Genomic DNA, 18,683 nt, shown 5'->3' on the forward strand with positions numbered 1-18,683 from the left:
TCCACCCTGCCCCTTAATAAAAAGATCAGTTTTGAAGAATTTTATCTGAATGTTTACATGCCTCTCTACTCTTTGTGAGAGGCAACTTGTGTATGGATCTGATTTGAATAATTCTTCAATTCATGCCATATCAGTGAACTTTTTACACACACACACACACACACACACACACACACACACATTTATACTTCCTGAATGGCACATATGTTTTTCAGGAGCTACGCAATCATAGTTGCAGTTATGCATTTGTCATCAAATGTATTTCTTTGCTTAAGATAAACAATGTACTATGTTATTTGTTTTCTGAAAAGCAAAATTAAAATTTAAACCTCCTCCCTTTAAGCCTTGAGTCCTTTACTTTTAAATGGCAGTGGGATTGTGGGAGCAGTCTAGGGGGCAATAATGGGAAGGGAGTATGCATTTATTTGCTTGTTGATGCTTTAACTGAGATTCCTGCATTGCAGGGGGTTGGACTAGATGGTCCCTGTCAACTGTACAATTATACAATTCCATTATTCTATGATTTTTTAAGAGATTCCTGATGCCAAACCCTCAAGATAACATGCAATCAAGTTAGATAAAAATATTCAACAAAATCAATACAGCTTTTTAAAACAACAACAAAGAATAAGAAGGGGGAATGAATAGCAACTAAAGTCAGTAGGGGAGCCAGTGGTCACGCCCACAGCGTACATTTGAAGAACTATTGTGCCACTTTTAACAGTCATGGCCTCCCCCAAAGAATCCCAGGGGGTGATTTGCAGTGTGTGTGTGTGTGTGTGTGTGTGTGTGTGTGTGTGTATTCTAACAACTCTAAGCACCCTTAGCAAACTGCAGTTCCCAGGAATATTTTGGGGAACTAATGACATTAGAGTGCTTTTAAATGTATGTTGTGAATATGTCCTCTGAATCAAAGCCACAGGACAGGCATACAAAACCAAAGAAGTTCTCCTGCCTGATTTCAAGTTTGTTGGAGGGACATTGTTGCAGGCACTTTTCAGATGCATGTCAGCCATAAAGGCTAGATAGTTTTATGTTTTAAAGCTATATAGCCAGGCTGCCCTTGTGTGTTTTTTGTTTGTTTGTTTGTTTGCTTGTTTGAGCAGTGATTCCTCAGATTCCTGCAGATATACCGTATACTCTCCCTACCTCCTTTCTATACCCCAATTTCCTTGCCTAGCTTCTGTATTCATTGTCTCATGTCCTCCAGACTGTTAGTATTTTCCCAGAAGGGTTCCAGTCCATACAGGAACTTTAGATTTGCACATTTTAGATGGATGAATGGGCTGTACTTCCCAAACTCAACAAATCCACATTTATTTATTTATTTATTTATTTATTTATTTATTCATTCATTCATTCATTCATTCATTCATTTTAGATTTGGGGAGTGACAGTGAAATGCATTAAAAAGTGTGAGATGAACAAATGATTAACAGAAAGATGTGTAAGCACCCCACAAGTAAGTTATGATGAATGCTCATTGTCATCTAACTTCCCTGCAAACAAATCAGAACAAATATTCAGTAAAGACTTAATATAATCTAACATCCCTGCAAGCTTTGTGCAAGCAAATCAGGGTGTATGCTGAATTAAATAGGTTGACTGAAGGGGCCCTCTGTCTGCCTGTTTATTCCAGTAGTGGGCTGACTCCCCCCCCCCTTTTTCCTGTTTGTCTTCTGATGGATGGGTAAATTATTGATTCATCACTCTCATTGTGTGTCTGTGTGACACACAAATGGATATATATTTTAATAAGTAAATTTTTGATACACCCTGTTCACTGCTTCTGCAGCAGGCATAATATTCCAGACAAAAAAGTGAAGTGTGTGTAGAATCACTCAAAACAAGCAGCCCTTTAGAAGATCCCTGGGGCATGGAATGTGGCAGAAAAAGGTCTGGTTTGTCTCCTTCATGCACATCAGTCTCTTCCCCATGTGCTCAGAGGCTTTGCCTGGAGAACCTGCCAGCCGTTTTCTCCAAAGCAACCTTTTGTTCTCAGCTTCCTCTGGGTATGGCAGTCAGCCCTCTCCTGTTTCATTGTCACCTGCTCTTGTCAGGCCTTCATATTTAAATAATAATCCTTCTATCGTATCAAACGGTTCAATGGAAGAATCCTGCTTGATACATAACAGCCCTTTCTCTGTTTTCTTTCACTGTGGCAAAAGAAGGAGAATGCCAGCTTGTTCATCTCATTTGAACACTAGGTTTCCCTCTCGTCTGTTCTCACTCACTCATACTCTGACGAGGTTAATATTTAATACACCCAGCTGCTCAGTCAAGTCCACCAAGCCTTCTGCCTTAGTGGTTGCAGCACCAGTGACAGTTTTCACCTTGCTTGAAAAGGGTGACCCTACTTTACTTAGGAAAGTACTGTTTATGTATGCGACAACAGCAGCAAGAATACTGTTTGCCCAGGGATGGAAAGAAGAAAGAGCCCCATCAAAAGGAGAATGGATAATGAAGATGATGGACTGTGCAGAGATGGCAAGGCTGACTGGGAAGATCAGGGACCAAGAAGATAATAAATTTAATAGAGAATGGCATAACCTTGTAGAATATATTAAAGAACGCTGTAAAAATCTAAAAACGTTAGCAGGATTGACATAGCAGTTGTAATTTAAAATAACAAAGGATAAAAATGAAGTACAATAATTTGGATAAATGCAACTAGTTGCAGTTAAAAGGAAGACACATTTTGGAAGCCAAGAGAGGGGTGGAGGGAAGTCCGGGGGTTCAGGGAACCCCATAAAGGTACTGATATGGACTATGGTTTAATGTAAATGTCTGTTCTAAAAATTGTGGTTTTTCTTCTTTTTGAAACTTTGAAAATACCTTTTTTTAAAAAGGAAAAAGAAAACGGTGACCCTTTCTCTATCCAGCTGTTGCCACCAGACTCTGCCACTCTCTCAGTGTTATTCTTAGCCTTTAAAGTGCTAGACCATCATGGACCTGGTTATCTCAAAGGCCTCCTTCTCCCATATGGACCCTCCTGTATTTTAAGACACTTTTGGAGACTATGTGCCTTTATATAAGCAAGCATGAGAGATAGGGCGATCTTAGTGGTTCCATCTGGAATACCTTCCTGATGGAGATTTGACAGGCTCCCTCTCTGCTGTCTTTTAGACAGAAACTGAAAGCCCATGCCCCTTTAAAGGTAGACTTTTAAATACAGTGTTACAGGTTTGGAGGGTCAGTCTGTGTGATCCTGGGTATTTGTTTAGAATCTAGTAGAAGAGGCTGCTGAACCAGTCAGACAAGTTTGATAATGGCATTACCTGGCCAGATAAGTACCATGATTTACATATCCAAGACACATAACTGGGCCTTTTCTTACCACACCTGGTTGAATGCCACTTCATTTTGGGATGGGGAATAAAAGGGCAAGTGTGTGTGTGTGTGTGTGTGTGTACAGTATGTGAGGTTTGGGGTTTTTTTTGGCTTATGCTGGAATCTTGAGATTCCTGGAATCCTAATGGGAAAGCAAGATCTGCTGGGGCATTAATGTGGTGAGCCCCTCTATCCTATACTCAGGTGGATATATGTGTAAATAAAACCATGTATGCTAAAGACACCACAGTCTCCACTGACCCTCATTCCAAGGAAATAGAACCCTGGGTGAGCTGAGGCACTCCTGGAGTCTCTCTCCACTCAGATATTGGGGTGTTATGCAACAAGATGATTTCTGAAACTGGTTTGTTTATTTGTGCTTGTTAAACTAGTGGGGCTGTTCTTTCATTCAATTAAAACAGCACCAAAGCAGCACATGGAAACTAGATTAGCATGTTGAGAGGGAATTGCTAGTCTAAAACTCAATCACTCTATTTTTCTGTGTGCAGGGAATTGAGGCCCCATGTGTAGTTGTGGATTAACTTGATAGTTTATCACCTCTGAAAGAAAAGCCTCTTGTGCTCTTTGTATCTGGCAGCAATACAAAGAACAGAAAAAGAACAAACCCCCCCCCACCTCCTCATATAAGTAGCTTTAATTTCATCCCCTTTAGCTTCACCAGTGGGCATGCTGAGCTAGTTTTAACAGCACCTTTCTCCTCCAAGGGAAGAAGCAATGCTGTCAACCTATTTCGAAACCATCAATGACCTTCTCTCCTCCTTCGGGCCAGTTCGAGACTGCTCGCGCAACAATGGTGGCTGCACCCGAAACTTCAAGTGTGTGTCAGACCGCAAAGTGGATTCCACGGGCTGTGTGGTATGTACTCCTCTGAATTCCTCAGAAAGAGAAACAGCATATGAAGCTAGGGGATGGAGAAAATGATTTGGTTAATACTGGGGTTCAGATCCTACCTAGGGTTCAGCTAGGTGATGGTATCCTGAACACGCATTGTATGCTAGGTTGCTTGTCCAACTTAGGGATTAGCCAGGCAGTAGCATCCTGCACATTCATTTGGGCACTGGGTTAAAGGTTCCACTTAAGGTTCAGCTTGGTAGTAGAATTGTAATTCTCTAATTTGGCGACTGGGAGTGCAAAAGTGACCTGGTAAAAACAAGGTGATGTACATCCTCAGTACAACTGCTATGGATAAAAAGGTAAAGGGACCCCTGACCATTAGGTCCAGTCGTGACCGACTCTAGGGTTGCAGCGCTCATCTCACTTTATTGGCTGAGGGAGCCGGTGTACAGCTTCTGGGTCATGTGGCCAGCATGACTAAACCACTTCTGGAGAACCAGAGCAGTGCATGGAAATACCTTTTACCTTCCCACCAGAGCGGTATCTATTTATCTGCTTGCACTTTGACGTGCTTTCGAACTGCTAGGTTGGCAGGAGCAGGGACTGAGCAACGGGAGCTCACCCCGTCGCAGGGATTCAAACCGCTGACCTTCTGATCGCCAAGTCCTAGGCTCTGTGGTTTAACCCACAGCGCAAGTGTAATTAATTAAATGTTAAAGCTTCCAACAGAAAGTGCTTGTTGGTATCCTGGCTTCATCACTTTTTTGCCATGATTTAAGCATCCCTGTTCACAAATTCAAAGAGTTTCTTTCTCCAGGTCCTTGCAAATCTCCCTCTTCCTCAAAAAGATTCCTGCATTGCAGGGATTTTTGGACTAGATGACCCTCAAAGTCCCTTCCAACTCTTCAGTGCCATTATTTTTTCTCTTCCCTCCTTCCTGCAACAAGCAAAGTGTTGGAAACATCAGACTGATCTGGATTTGGTTACTGAGGATATTTATGTCACTGATAATGTACAAAGTTGCTTAAATCAAACTGCTTTATTTTTTCAGTGACTTTCTCCCATTGCCCCCCCCCCCGCCCCAATTTGTCTGACACTTTACCCTACAATCTGTTCCTTTCAGATATTGTCATCTGGGTGGAGAGAGAGGGATGACGACTGTACTGGACAACCTCTAGAAGTCAATATGCATTATGACACTAGAAGGGATTCATGGAATCCTAGGGTTGGAAAAGGTCCTGAGAGTCATCTAGTCCAACCCCTGCAATGCAGGAATCTGAGGCTCACACCTACAACCCTGAGATTAAGAGGCTCAAGCTCTACTGAGCTACCCCAGTCGGAAGGAATTGATGATAAATGGCAGCCCCACCTCCCTATTTACATTGTGTGAGGTGCTGATAGCGGGAATTGAAATCCATGTCATCCAGCAGGGATAGGAGTCCTCCCTCCCCTATCCTCCCTCAAAATAGCTGCATCTCCCATAATTTAAAAAACGCTGCTAAGACACAGGCTTGAAGTACAACCACAAAGAAAACTAGCTATACAAGAAAGGACATTTGAAATACCAAGTTCAGCTTCTAGAAAATAAGTTTTTATGACGGATGTTAAGTACTGCGAAGGTTTTTTTTTTGTTTTTGTTTTTTTCTTCTCTCTGATCATTGCCAAAGTAATTAAAAATACTTAAATATTTTTTACTAAAACTTGAATTTTTTTTGACTTTTCTTTTTTTTAAAAAAAAAATTAAATATTTGAGATGAACTGAGAACAACATAGGGCAAATCCACCGGAATCTTAACTGACTCTCAATCCCATCAGGTAAAAGGACCAAATTATAGACTATAAACAGAGCATTTTCAAAGTTTAGGAATATATACATTCTTGGTTTGAAATAAAGATATCTAGATCAGAACCAAAAGGAAGAATGACAAATATGGGCTCTAAAAAATACCAAACCACACTGACATCTGGGTCAGGTCTACAAGTGAGAAGACAATCAACAGCTGAAACAGACCCCAATGCTGACATAAAAGACCTTATAATGGGGATGGAAAAGAGCCTGAATGATAAGTTGGACATACTAACTGGCAACATCCAACAAAACTCAAAGCTAATAATAGACCTAACAACACAAATAAGTGACCTCTCACTTAAAAATAAAGAACTGGATAAATCTGTACAAGAACTTAAGAGTAAATCTACCAAACAAGAGGAAATGACAAAGAAACTGCAAATGGAAAATAAGGACATTAAAAAATCACAAGACTCAACGAAGGAAGAAATAAACGACCTAAAGAGAGCCCATGAAGAGCTGCTAGATGATATATCATTGATGGAGATGCGTCAGAAGGAGACGGTCCTTCGTTTCCGAGGTGTCCCACAAACTCATGATGAACAAATTCAAGAGAAACTATCACAGGAGATCGCAAACTTGTTGGGAGTAGAGGTAGAAGAGATGCTATTGGATATTGATAAAATTTTCAGGATCAAATCAGAAAGATCGGACACTTATAAAGGGCCAGGAGATTGCTTAATTTTTTTCAACTCAAGACTTTTAAAGGACAAAATATTACATCAAAAAGGACAAGTGAAGTTAGTAATAGACGATAGGCCTATCAAAATATTCAAGGAAATTCCAAAAAGAATTCTGAAGAAAAGGCAGAACTATAAGACGGTAACAGAAGCACTCAGGAAGAATTCGATTAGATTCCGGTGGGAATTTCCTGAGGGTATCACTTTCACATATAAGGACAGAAGAAAAACTCTTAGATCAGTAGATGAGCTGGGAAAATTCTGGAGGAAGTACAAAAAAGAATTAACTGGAGAGCCAACATTGGAGCGAGAGGAAACAACGCAGACATCACAAGAAACATAGAGAAATAAGCGCGTATTAAGGAGGGGGGGGGAGATTGGTGAAGCAGATTATCAAAATCCTAAAATTTCTGAATTTTTTCTCTTTTTTTTTCTTTTTCTTTTTCTACCTACTCAACGAAACTACTGTAGATAACAAATAAAAATTAATGAATTTAAAAATTATATCTTGGAATGTTAACGGTCTAAATGATAAAAGGAAGAGAAATAAAATAGAACATGTACTGAGGAAAGGACAATGGGATATTATATGCTTGCAGGAGACCCATGTGACTAGAAACCATAGAAGGGTTTTAGAAAATAAGAGATTGGGTCAAGAATTTATATCCTCAGATGTAAAAAAGAAAAGGGGAATTGTGATCTATGTGAACCCCAAACTAGACGCAAAAAAAATCTTTAAGGATGATGAGGGTAGAATACTAGGGGTAAAAATAACAAAAGGTAAAGAGCATTTAATTATAGTAGGAGTTTACGCACCGAATGGTAACCAAACAGAATTTTTCAGAAAAGTAGAAGCTAATTTACTGGAATTTATAGAAGAGGAAATTATTTTGATGGGAGACCTAAATGGTGTCACATCAATAGAATTAGACAGGACAGAGAGAGAAAGAAAATCTAAAAAAGGCAGACTCCCAGACACCTTCTTTCAGATGGTAGAAAACTTAAATTTGATTGATACATGGAGATATAAAAATCCAGGAGAAAGACAGTATACACATTTTTCGGAAGTTAAAAAATCAGCGGGCAGAATTGACAGCATATGGGTATCAAACAATTTAACAACTAAAATTAAAAAAGCAGAAATACAGACCAAAATTATTACAGATCATAACCCAGTCACATTAGAATTAAAGGAATACAAGAAAATTAATAAAAGATGGAGACTTAATGAAAGATTATTAAATGACGAAAAGATTGTAAAAAAAGCGCAAGAACTATTGAAAGAATTTTTTGAATTAAATAAAGAACAGGATACAGACCTCAGGATAATATGGGATGCAAGTAAAGCTTTCATAAGAGGCTTTTACATACAACAAAGCGCAAAAAGGAAAAGAAACAGAGAGCAAAAACTGGAACAAATAAGGAAGGAAATAGGAATAAACGAAAAATTATTAGCAAAACAACCAAAAAATGAATCAATAAACCAAAAATTAAAAATATTACAAACTCAGGCTTCAGCAATATTAAATAGTGAAATTGAGGATAACATTAAATGGATGAAACAAAGGTCGTTCGAATTTGCAAATAAACCCGGAAAGATGCTAGCCTGGCAACTGAAAAAAAGACAAAAGGAAAAATTGATTGATAAAATAGTGGAAGAGGGGAGAACTTTAGACAACCCTGAGGAAATTAAAAAGTGTTTTACAAAATATTATAATAAGTTATATAAAGCAGGAAACGAGACAGAGGTTGAAATAAAAGAGTATTTATGTGGAAAGGATATACCTAAAATTAAGAAAGAAAAGATCCAAGAGCTAAACTCCCCAATAACCACGACAGAGCTTCATCAAGCGATAATTAAGATGAAACTGGGAAAATCCCCAGGACCAGATGGTCTTACCGCAATACACTACAAAAAATTAGAGGAACCATTATTATCACCTATGAAGACACTCTTAAACAGAATATTAGAAGACGGGAAGATTCCCACCACCTGGAAACAGGCGCACATAGTAGTAATCCCAAAACAAGGACGAAACAAAGAGTTTATAACCAATTATAGACCAATATCATTACTAAACAATGATTACAAGATCTATGCACAAATATTGGCAACAAGATTAAAGACAGTTTTGCAGGATTGTATAAATAAAGAGCAGGCAGGGTTCTTGCCGGGCAGGAAAATGAGTGACAATATAAGAACAGTGATTGATATGATCGAGTATTTAGACATGAAACCAAGTAAGAAGGTAGCCTTTGTTTTTGTGGACACGGAAAAGGCGTTTGACAAAGTATCATGGAAATTTCTAAAAATATTACTAGACCAGATGGACATGGGAGACCAAATCACAAGAGGGTTAAAAGCAATTTATGAACAACAAGAAGCAAACATAATAATAAATAACGACACAACTGATTATTTTAAAATACAGAAGGGCACCAGGCAAGGGTGCCCACTTTCACCTTCGTTATTCATTTTGGTTTTGGAAATATTAAATCAAGAAATCAGATTGGATCAAGAAATAAATGGAATATCCCTAGGAGAGAAAATATATAAAATAAGGGCATTTGCGGATGATTTAGTTTTAATGGTGGAAAATCCAAAGGAAAGCATAGCAAAGGCTCTAGAAAAAATGGAAAACTTTGGATGGGTATCAGGTTTTGCTTTGAATAAAGAAAAAACGAAACTATTGGTAAAAAATATGGGAGATCAAGAGAAAAAGGAACTGGTAGAAAAATTTGGATTACAAATTGTAAAAAAAGTGAAATATTTAGGCATACAAATAACAATGAAAAATATAAATTTGTTTGAAGATAATTATAAAAAAATTTGGGAAGAAACAAAAAGAGAAATGGAAACTTGGACAAGACTGAAATTAACACTCTGGGGTAGAATTTCGGCTATTAAAATGAATATCTTACCAAAACTTCTGTTCCTTTTTCAAATGATTCCCATAATAGGTAAAGATGATTGTTTTAAGAAATGGAAAATGGACTTAACAAAATTTATATGGCAAGGCAAAAAGCCACGGATCAAATATAAATTATTAACTGACATAAAAGAGCGGGGAGGTTTTGGACTCCCAGACCTGAGACTATATTACGATGCAGCATGCTTTACTTGGATCAAGGATTGGATCAAATTTTGGATTTGGAGGGATGGAACAACAGATATGGTTGGCATGCCTATCTAATATATAACAAAGTGGCAGTCCATAAAGAATTTCTAAGCCATGTAATTAGAAATGCATTATACAAGGTCTGGGTGAGACATAGAAGGTTGTTAGAACCAAAAACTCCATGGTGGGTCTCACCACTAGAAGTAATATCAGTTAAAAAGAAAAATACTACAGGAAGAATGGCAACTTACCAGCAGCTCCTAAAGGAAGAACAGGGCCAATTAAAACTAAGACCATATGACGAGGTGACCCAATACTGTACCACATGGCTTCAATATCACCAAATTGCACAAATATTTAACCAGGATAAAGTAATAGGATTTGAAAAAGAAGAATCAAAATTACAAAAAGTATTATTACAAAACTCAAAAAAATATATATCCAGAATGTATAATTCATTATTGGAATGGGAATTAAAGGATGAAGAAATAAAAGAAGTTATGATCAAATGGGCATGTGATATAGGATATGTAATTCGGCTGGATCAATGGGAGAAATTATGGAAATATGACATCAAATTTACGGCATGTTATACAATAAGAGAAAATTTTATGAAAATGGTGTACCAATGGTACTTAACTCCAGTAAAATTGGCAAAAATTTACAAATTAAAGTCGAATACCTGTTGGAGATGTAAAAAAGAAATAGGAACAATGTTCCACATGTGGTGGGAATGCCGACCCATTAAACAATTCTGGAATGAAATCTATGAAGAACTCAAAAGGATGTTTAAAATATCTTTTAGTAAAAAACCGGAGGCATTCCTTTTAGGTTTAATTACAAATGATATCCCCGAAAATCAAAGGAAAATATTCCTTTATGCAACAACAGCTGCCAGGATGCTTATAGCTAAAAACTGGAAAAGCAGAAAAATTCCATCAGTGAAAGATTGGCAAATTAAATTTTGTGAATACATAAATCTGGCAAGACTTACAGCTTACATAAGGGGACAATCGGACCAGAAACTATTAAAAGAATGGGGTTGTGCTAAAGAGTATATGAAAAAACATTGTTCTGGAGTCAGTATATTGGTATGTAATGAATGATGCTTTACAGGGTTAAAGAACAAGAAAAATGATGTAAAAAAGCATAAAGATGGAAGTAATCTAATTAGACACAACAATACAGTAAGAGTAAATATCTTTGGAGGTCTTAGAACAAAGGAAGGAAGTCAATTTATGTTTATGTATGTTATGATATGGTTTTGCTTTGTAGATGTGTGTTTTTTCGTTTTTGTTTAGTCTTGTTTCCTTTGCCCCCCTTTTTTTTCTTTTTCTGCTTTTTTTTTCTTTTGTTTGTTTGTTTGTTTTGTTTTGTTTTTTATGTGCCGGGGATTTTTGTCTGTATAGTACTATTTTGGATTCAATGTTTGTAATTTTTGTTACGATTTTGCATTGAAAATAAAAGCTTTAAAATTAAAAAAAAAGAAAAAAAATAGCTGCATCTGTACTGAAAGGGATGCAGACTTCATGAGCCTGATGGTGCCATTTGTGTGTGAAAAAGAGTTTGCAAGCAAAAACACCTACACATCCACACACAAAAAGTATTAGAAAAGGTGTGTATGTATATATTGAGGTGTGTGTTTTTCCTCCACTTCTCTCTGTTTTCAATTGTTATCTCTGAAGAGCAAACACTTTCACAGATTTGATGCCTAGTTTGATGCCTTCTCAGCATTTGGTAGAATGATGCAGCCTGAAGTCACAGAAGTCTACGTTTGCCATCTTTCTCTTTTCATTCCTTCAGCCCCCTCTCTTCCATTTTGAAATATTTGTTTGAGGTGGGATAGGGAAGCAGATGAGGCCAATCCTTTCAGGAGAGAAACACCCATACATTTTGCCTCTGTTGCCATGGAAAAGTCTCTCCTGCACCAGTTGCTTGGGTGTGCCTTTTCTTCTTCTCAGTCTGTGCCCTGGCCTGTAGTGATCCCACTCCTGGTATTCAGCACTAATTGCAGACATAACAATAATAATAAAAAGTTGCATTCTCTCTGACTTCAGTGCAGTTTCTGTGCAATTGATATCATACCTCCAGACATGTTTTTCTTCCAAGCAAAATTTCTCACTTTCTCTTTGCACCCAGCCTGTCACATCATTATTTTCAAACTCACTCTATCTTTTTGTGTGTGAGAGAGCGAGAGAGCACATCTTCAAGATGCTGCCTGTGATTTGGCTGAAGCTAGGAGTAACAACAAAGTGCATCTGACTGTCTGTCTCTCCTCCCACTTCCAGCATCTCTCTCTTTCTCTATAGAGCTTGGGCTGCCATCTGGTCAATGCTATACCTGTCTCACTCTTCCTTGCTAACTTGTTATCTTTTCTTTCTTTAAAAAATCTCTACCTCAGTGCTAGACAAAAGTTATTTAAATATGTAGATTCAATTTTATTTCAACCCTTTGGGTAGCAAGTCCCCCAGTTACACGGAAAGAAATTTGGGGGGAGTAGGGTGGAGAGGAAGCGTGGGAAATGAGTGGCTGGCTAAGCAGTCGGTGGATTCCAGGCAGAAATCCTCCAAGGCAGAAATAACCAACGTGGTGCCCTCCATATGTTGCTGGACTGTGCCGTCAACTGTGACTGCTAGCCATGCTGGATGGGGCTGATGGGAGTTGTAGTCCAACAACCCCTGGAGGGCACCATATTGGCTCTCCCTGCAGTAAGGGGCAAAACTCTCCAAAATTACTGAAGACAAATGGGTATTTTTAATGGGAAGCAAATGAGTGGAGAGGCATTTAATGTCTAGCGTCTTTCAACTACGTTCTGAAGTGAAGCTGCATTCCTGAATTCCTACCACCTAGTCCTCTGCTATGTGTAGATCCAGACCCAGGCCTTGGGTTTCATAGTAAAGATAAAGGTACCCCTGACCATTAGGTTCAGTCGCGGACGACTCTGGGGTTGCGTGCTCATCTCGCTCTATAGGCCAGGGAACTGGCGTTTGTCCACAGACAGCTTCTGGGTCATGTGGCCAGCATGACTAAGCCACTTCTGGCGAACCAGAGCAGTGCACAGAAATGCTGTTTACCTTCCCGCTGGAGCGGTACCTATTTATCTACTTGCACTTAGATGTGCTTTTGAACTGCTAGGTTGGCAGGAGCAGGGACCGAGCAACGGGAGCTCACCCCGTCGCGGGGATTCGAACTGCCGACCTTCTGATCAGCAAGCCCTAGGCTCTGTGGTTTAACCCACAGTGCCACCCGCATCCCTTGAGTTTCATAGAATAGCTACTAATTATTAGTTCTCATTGATAGAATCTAGAATGTGAAAGTTCTTCTTTCCCACACAGTCATCCACATCTGTTTCCAGTGTTCAGAATGGAAGTGTCAATGCTTATGCAGCCAGTATAGCACTATCCTTACACATGAAGGAGACATCAGTAGGCCTGGGGGTGCAAAAAAATACACACACACACTATTTAGAGGAGGGGGTATGAAAGTGGGGAATGCAGCACAGTGAGCTGTATTCTGTAGCCCACTGATTGTCAGCTGGGGAGGGGGGTTTGCATGTGTATTATATGGAACAGTCACATCCAGAGCATATATTTAAAACACTATCATACCATCTTAACAGTCGTGGGGAATTTTTGGGAACTGTAGTTTGTTTAGGGTACTAAAAATTGTGACTCTATTAGGTCAGCATCCTCAACAAGCTACAGTTCCCAGAATTCTTCATGAGTGATAAAGTGGTATAATCCTGCTTTAAATGTATGCTGTGGATATAATCAGAGTAGGATTCTGAATAGGGAGCACTCTACATTACAACATCTTGTTGCATGTTTCACTTGTACGACTGTACATCTGTTAGACTTCAAGGTGCCACAAGACTCAACAGGCTAACAGAGACATCCTTCTAATTCTTTTTTAAAATAAGTTTTTTCTTGGATTTTACAAAGTAATATTTAAATTCACAATCATAGATTTTTTTTAAAAAAAACACACCAAATAAACGAGATTCTTCCAAATCTTTAAACTTCCCTCCACCCATCCATGGGTTCTTTATTTAACCTTTTCCACTGCATATCATACGTCACTCCAATTTCCCAGTTATCCATTATATCCAAAGTCTTTCTTACCTTACAAGAGTTGTTTTAAACCTGCTAACAAGTTCAGATGTTTACAGTGGTCTTCCAAATATAGTATAAATTTCTCCTATTCTTTATTAAAGTTTTGGTCTTCCTGATTTCTGATTTTCCCGGTCATTTTTGCCATTTCTGCACAGTCCAGCAATTTGTTCTGCCATTCCACTCTGGTAGGGACCTTGTCATATTTCCAGCTCTGGGCTATCAGCATCCTAGCGGCTATCATTGTGTACATGAATAGTTTTTTCTGCTCCTTCGGTAATTCTGCACCTATAATTCCCAACAAAAAAGCTTCTTCTTTCTTTTTCTTTTTTCTTTTCTTTTCTTTTCTTTTCTTTTCTTTTCTTTTCTTTTCTTTTCTTTTCTTTGCAAACATAATTTTAAACACCCCCCCACCCCAGTTCATTATATATCATTTCCCAGAATTCCTTTATTACCTTACAGAGCCATGCTTCTGAAATTGGTCCTCACTGTGGTGGTCAACCTGTGGCTGGCTTTATTACTTCAGACTACAGGTGGGGTGGGGCTTACATATTTAAGTGATCCTTCAAACCACAATAAATTTAAAAATGTTAAATCTTTGCATGTAGAAATCCAGCATGTCATAAGGAAGGAGTCTTTAAGAGTCCCTGACGTGCTAGCTTTCTCCGCGTAGGGCTGTGTTTAATATGGAGATGCAGTCTTTCATGCGAGCCCCACCTGCAGTCTCAGGTGACATTAGCAACCCAGGCAGAGGTAGACCACTTCAGTGCAAAAAGGTCCTGAGAAGGGGAAAGTACAGAGCTGGACGTTTTAACATCCAGAAAAGGAGAAATTGCTAAACTAATATTATAACTAAGGAGAATCCCTTATTCTGCTGAGGCCTTAATTTCTGAGTTCTACACATTGGTTGCCTCAGGGGGATGCTTAGCGAAATGCAGGATATTGTGACTTGTGCTAAGATGCTCAAGAGACAGTTGAATTTGAACATCTGAAGCTAAAATAATGATGGATTGGTCTTGTAAAGGGCATAAAATACAGATAATGTGAGAGGAGGAAATAGAGGTTTTTATTAAGGAAAACATTTGTAGTGTGTTGCCTTAGGAAGAGTTGTTACTTTTGGAAAGCAGGGGAAGGATTAATGCAGAAGCTGCTAATAGGAGCCACAGGACAAGATTTAAAAGTTCTGCAAATATTGGTCTTCCAGGGACACTGAAACAGTGAGGAATATGAGGATAAAAGTTACTATGTACAGAGGTGGTTCATGCCTCCCCTTTCATAAAAAGAGCCCTGCTGTGAATCACGTCAAACCCACCTCCCTGAAACCGGTTGTTATTCAGAGGAACAGAGCTAAAATGAGATGCAATCAAAGCCATTCCTTGCTGATAGACCTATCACCCTCCATGAACTTATCTAATCTCATTTTAAAGCTTTCTCAATCAATGGCCCTCAGCACCTTGTGGCATTGTGCATCAATCTCATTTGGTAACTCCTAAGTTCCTGTATTAATGGAGATGCATCAACTTTATCTATGCTGTACATGAAACAAAAAAACAACAACCCTCAGTTATATCCCTCTGTTCATGTTGCTTTTCCAAGCTATGTCCAAATGCTCCCAAGCAAGCCCCTTCCTTGGGTCAAGCTCATGGTAGGTGACCAGTTCAAGGCTGGAAGGTGAAGGAATGAGGGACTGTGGTCACATGGCTTTCGCCAAAGAATTATAGAAACTGTAGTTGAAAGAATTATACTGATGCTGTACAAATGCCCAGGAAAACAAAAATATATTTTCCTAGTGCCAAAATGATGACAAGGCTGGCAAGAAGCAGGTTCCACTAAGAAGAGCAATCCATAAATGGGGAACAATAACAGAGAAAGCGCATTCTTTTGTCTCCACGTTCTAGATCTGCTTCAGAGGTGGCACGCAGAGAAAAGCTTCAGATGATGGCTTCAGGATTTGGATATTAATTATAAATCATGTCAGGCCTAGGTCATGGGAACAGCCTGCTGGATAGCCCTATGACCTATCTAGTTCAACAGCCTGTTTTCACAGTGACCACCCAGGCGCCCAGCAGACAGAAACTGGCATTCAGAAGCATGGCTTCCTCTGATCATGGAGGCAGAGCACAGCCATCATGACTGACAGCCATTGATACCCTTTGATATCCTCCAGGAATTTCCCTGATCCCCGTTTAAAGCCATTCCAGCTGGTAATGGCCTTGGCAGCAACCATAGTTTAATATTGATTGTTGGGCTTTGGCTGTGCTATTTTTCTTTCTTTCTTTCTTTCTTTCTTTCTTTCTTTCTGGGTGGGGAATAGCATTATATGTAAAGGATGTGTAGACTTGTGAAGAAATCCATGACCTGGAGCATAGAAAGCAGATGACCTTACTGTGGGGGTCTACTATAGACCACCAAGCCAGACTCAAGACTACAACGATGCCTTCCTAGGTGGTCTATAGTAGACCCCCAAGCCAGACTCAAGACTACAACGATGCCTTCCTAGAGCAGATTACCAAACATTCAAATAGGAGAGATACAATAGTCATGAGAGACTTCAACTTCCTTGATATCTGTTGGGACTCAATCTCAATTTCTGCCAAGAATGTAAATCCCTCTGTTGCCTTGCTGTCAATTTCATTTACTACAAAGGGATCGCCTGGTCCTCACCAACAGGGAGGAACTGATTGACCAACTGAAAGTACTCAGAAACTTGGGAGGAAGTGATCATGTCCTTTTGGGTTTCATGAAACAGAGGCAAGGGAAAGCTGAGTGTAGTCAGACACACACTCTGGGCATGATCAGAAATACTCAATGAGAAGGGAGTATTTAAATGAATTCATATGTCCAGGGCCTAAGGAGCTGCATGCGAGGGTACAAAAGGAGCTTGCAGATGTAATTTCAGAGCCTTTGTCTATAATCTTTGAGAATTCTTGGAGAACAGGTAAGATCCTGCAGACTGGAGGGGGGCAAATATTGCCCCCATCTTCAAAAAGGGGGGGGGGAGAGAAAGTAGTCTCAGGTAACTAGCGCTGGTGGGCTTGACATTGATAACAGGAAAGGTTATCAACAGGAAAGGTCCTAGAACAGATAATTCAACAGTAAGTCTGTGAACATTTAGAAAAGAATGCTGTGATTACTGAGACTCAGCATGGGTTTCTGAAAAGCAAGTCATGCAGATGGATCTCATTTCTTTTTTAGATAGAGTTATGAGCTTGGTGGATCAGGGGAATGCTGTGGATGTAGTCCATCTTGATTTCAGTTGGGCAATATTCTGTTGAGGAAGCTGGTAAAATGTGGGTTGAACGAGGTAATTGTTAGGTGGATTTGACACTGGTTGATGGACCGAACCAGTGGTTCCTTGTCATCCTGTGAAAAAATGACAAGAGGGGTGCCTCAAGGTTCTGTCCCGGGCCCATCGTTTTTCAACATCTTTATAAACGACTTGGGTGAAGGAATTGAGGGGATGCTCATCAGTCTCCCTCAGGAAGTTGTGGACTTTCCTTCCTTGGAAGCTTTTAAGCAGCTGTTGGATGGCCATCTGTCATGGATAGTTTAGCTGAGATTCCTGTGCTGCAGTGGGTAGGACTACATGATCCTTGGCGTCCCTTCCAACTCTACAATTCTATTATTCTGTTTCTGTGTTAAGCCTCAGCATGCCATCCAATTCTGGCCCCAATCATGCAGCAAGGCTTGTTTCATCCAGGGGTGTAGCATGGGTGGGGGCGGGGTGCAGCCAGGGCGATTTCCCCCAGCACATTTTGGGTGGGGCATTTTGGCCACTCATGCCCCCCTCCCTGAGCCAGCCCTGCACAGTTTTGTCTGGGATCTTATCAGATCCTAGCCTCACAAAGCAGCTTGGGGAGGGCAGCATGAGAAGGACTATAGTTTTGCAAAGGTGAGGTTGGGATCGAAGTGCACATGCCTGTTGCATTCTTCTCCTGCACCCTCACTGAGTGTTTACTTGGCAGGGTGCAGAGGGTAAATGGAGCCAGCTGTACCAAGGCAGCCCTCAAATACTCCATGGCTGGTTTCATCTCCTACATTGTCAGCTGCCTAAACCCCCAAAGCTGGCATCTTGCGGGCTCCTGTTTTTTTAAGGATGCTGGTAATTTAATAAGGAGGTTGTTTGATATGCAGTGAAGCTGATCCATAGTAGTAGCAGCAGCTGTTTTCCTTTGATATCAAATGGTGCTAACAAGGTACTAAAAGGGGAACTTTGCCTAGTTCCCAGCATCCCTCAGCAGGCTGTTTCCTTGCAGGTGATGGTGCTTCTCTAATGTAGCAGTAAACTAAAGTCACTTAGTGGTGTATTTATTGCAAGGTGATTTTTTTTTTTGCACCAGTGGAATGTTGTTGCACCAGAAAATGCACAAAACAATAACTTTATTGTGGAATGTGTGGCACAAGTTTCTGCTTGTGCAACTGCCACATTGGATTCCTCTTCTGTAGGAGTCATTGTGCTATTAGACAGACAATGCTTGATCTAGGCCCATGCTTTATTCTTTTTAATTCAAGTCCACTTAACCCCCCTATCTTATTTATTTTTCTACAAGAGGCTACTATAACTTCCATCCCTAAAGCTTTTCTTGCTGCTGCTTCAATCCCCCCTCCCTTCTTTCTTTACTATCAGGTGTTTTTGAAGTAAGTGCCAGGAGCATCTTCCCTGCACATTTATTAGCATTGCCAACAAAATGGTTTGTAATATTTAGAGGATGTGATAGAATATTTGAAAAGGCAGCAATTT

At 39.7% G+C, this 18,683-nt stretch overlaps 1 protein-coding gene across 2 annotated transcripts in view; it reads left to right on the plus strand.

Annotated features, from left to right (window-relative positions):
• ASTN2 (astrotactin 2) overlaps nucleotides 1-18,683 on the plus strand; it is a 661,500-nt gene that overhangs the window by 407,027 nt on the left and 235,790 nt on the right. For both annotated transcript variants that reach the window (XM_083721626.1, XM_083721627.1), the window contains exon 11: nucleotides 4,056-4,206. In XM_083721626.1, the coding sequence (XP_083577752.1) occupies nucleotides 4,056-4,206 (151 nt within the window). The remainder of the gene's footprint in view (nucleotides 1-4,055; nucleotides 4,207-18,683) is intronic.

The sequence above is a fragment of the Podarcis gaigeae genome (genome assembly GCF_964106915.1).
Source record: "Podarcis gaigeae genome assembly, chromosome: Z".
NCBI lineage: Eukaryota > Metazoa > Chordata > Lepidosauria > Squamata > Lacertidae > Podarcis > Podarcis gaigeae.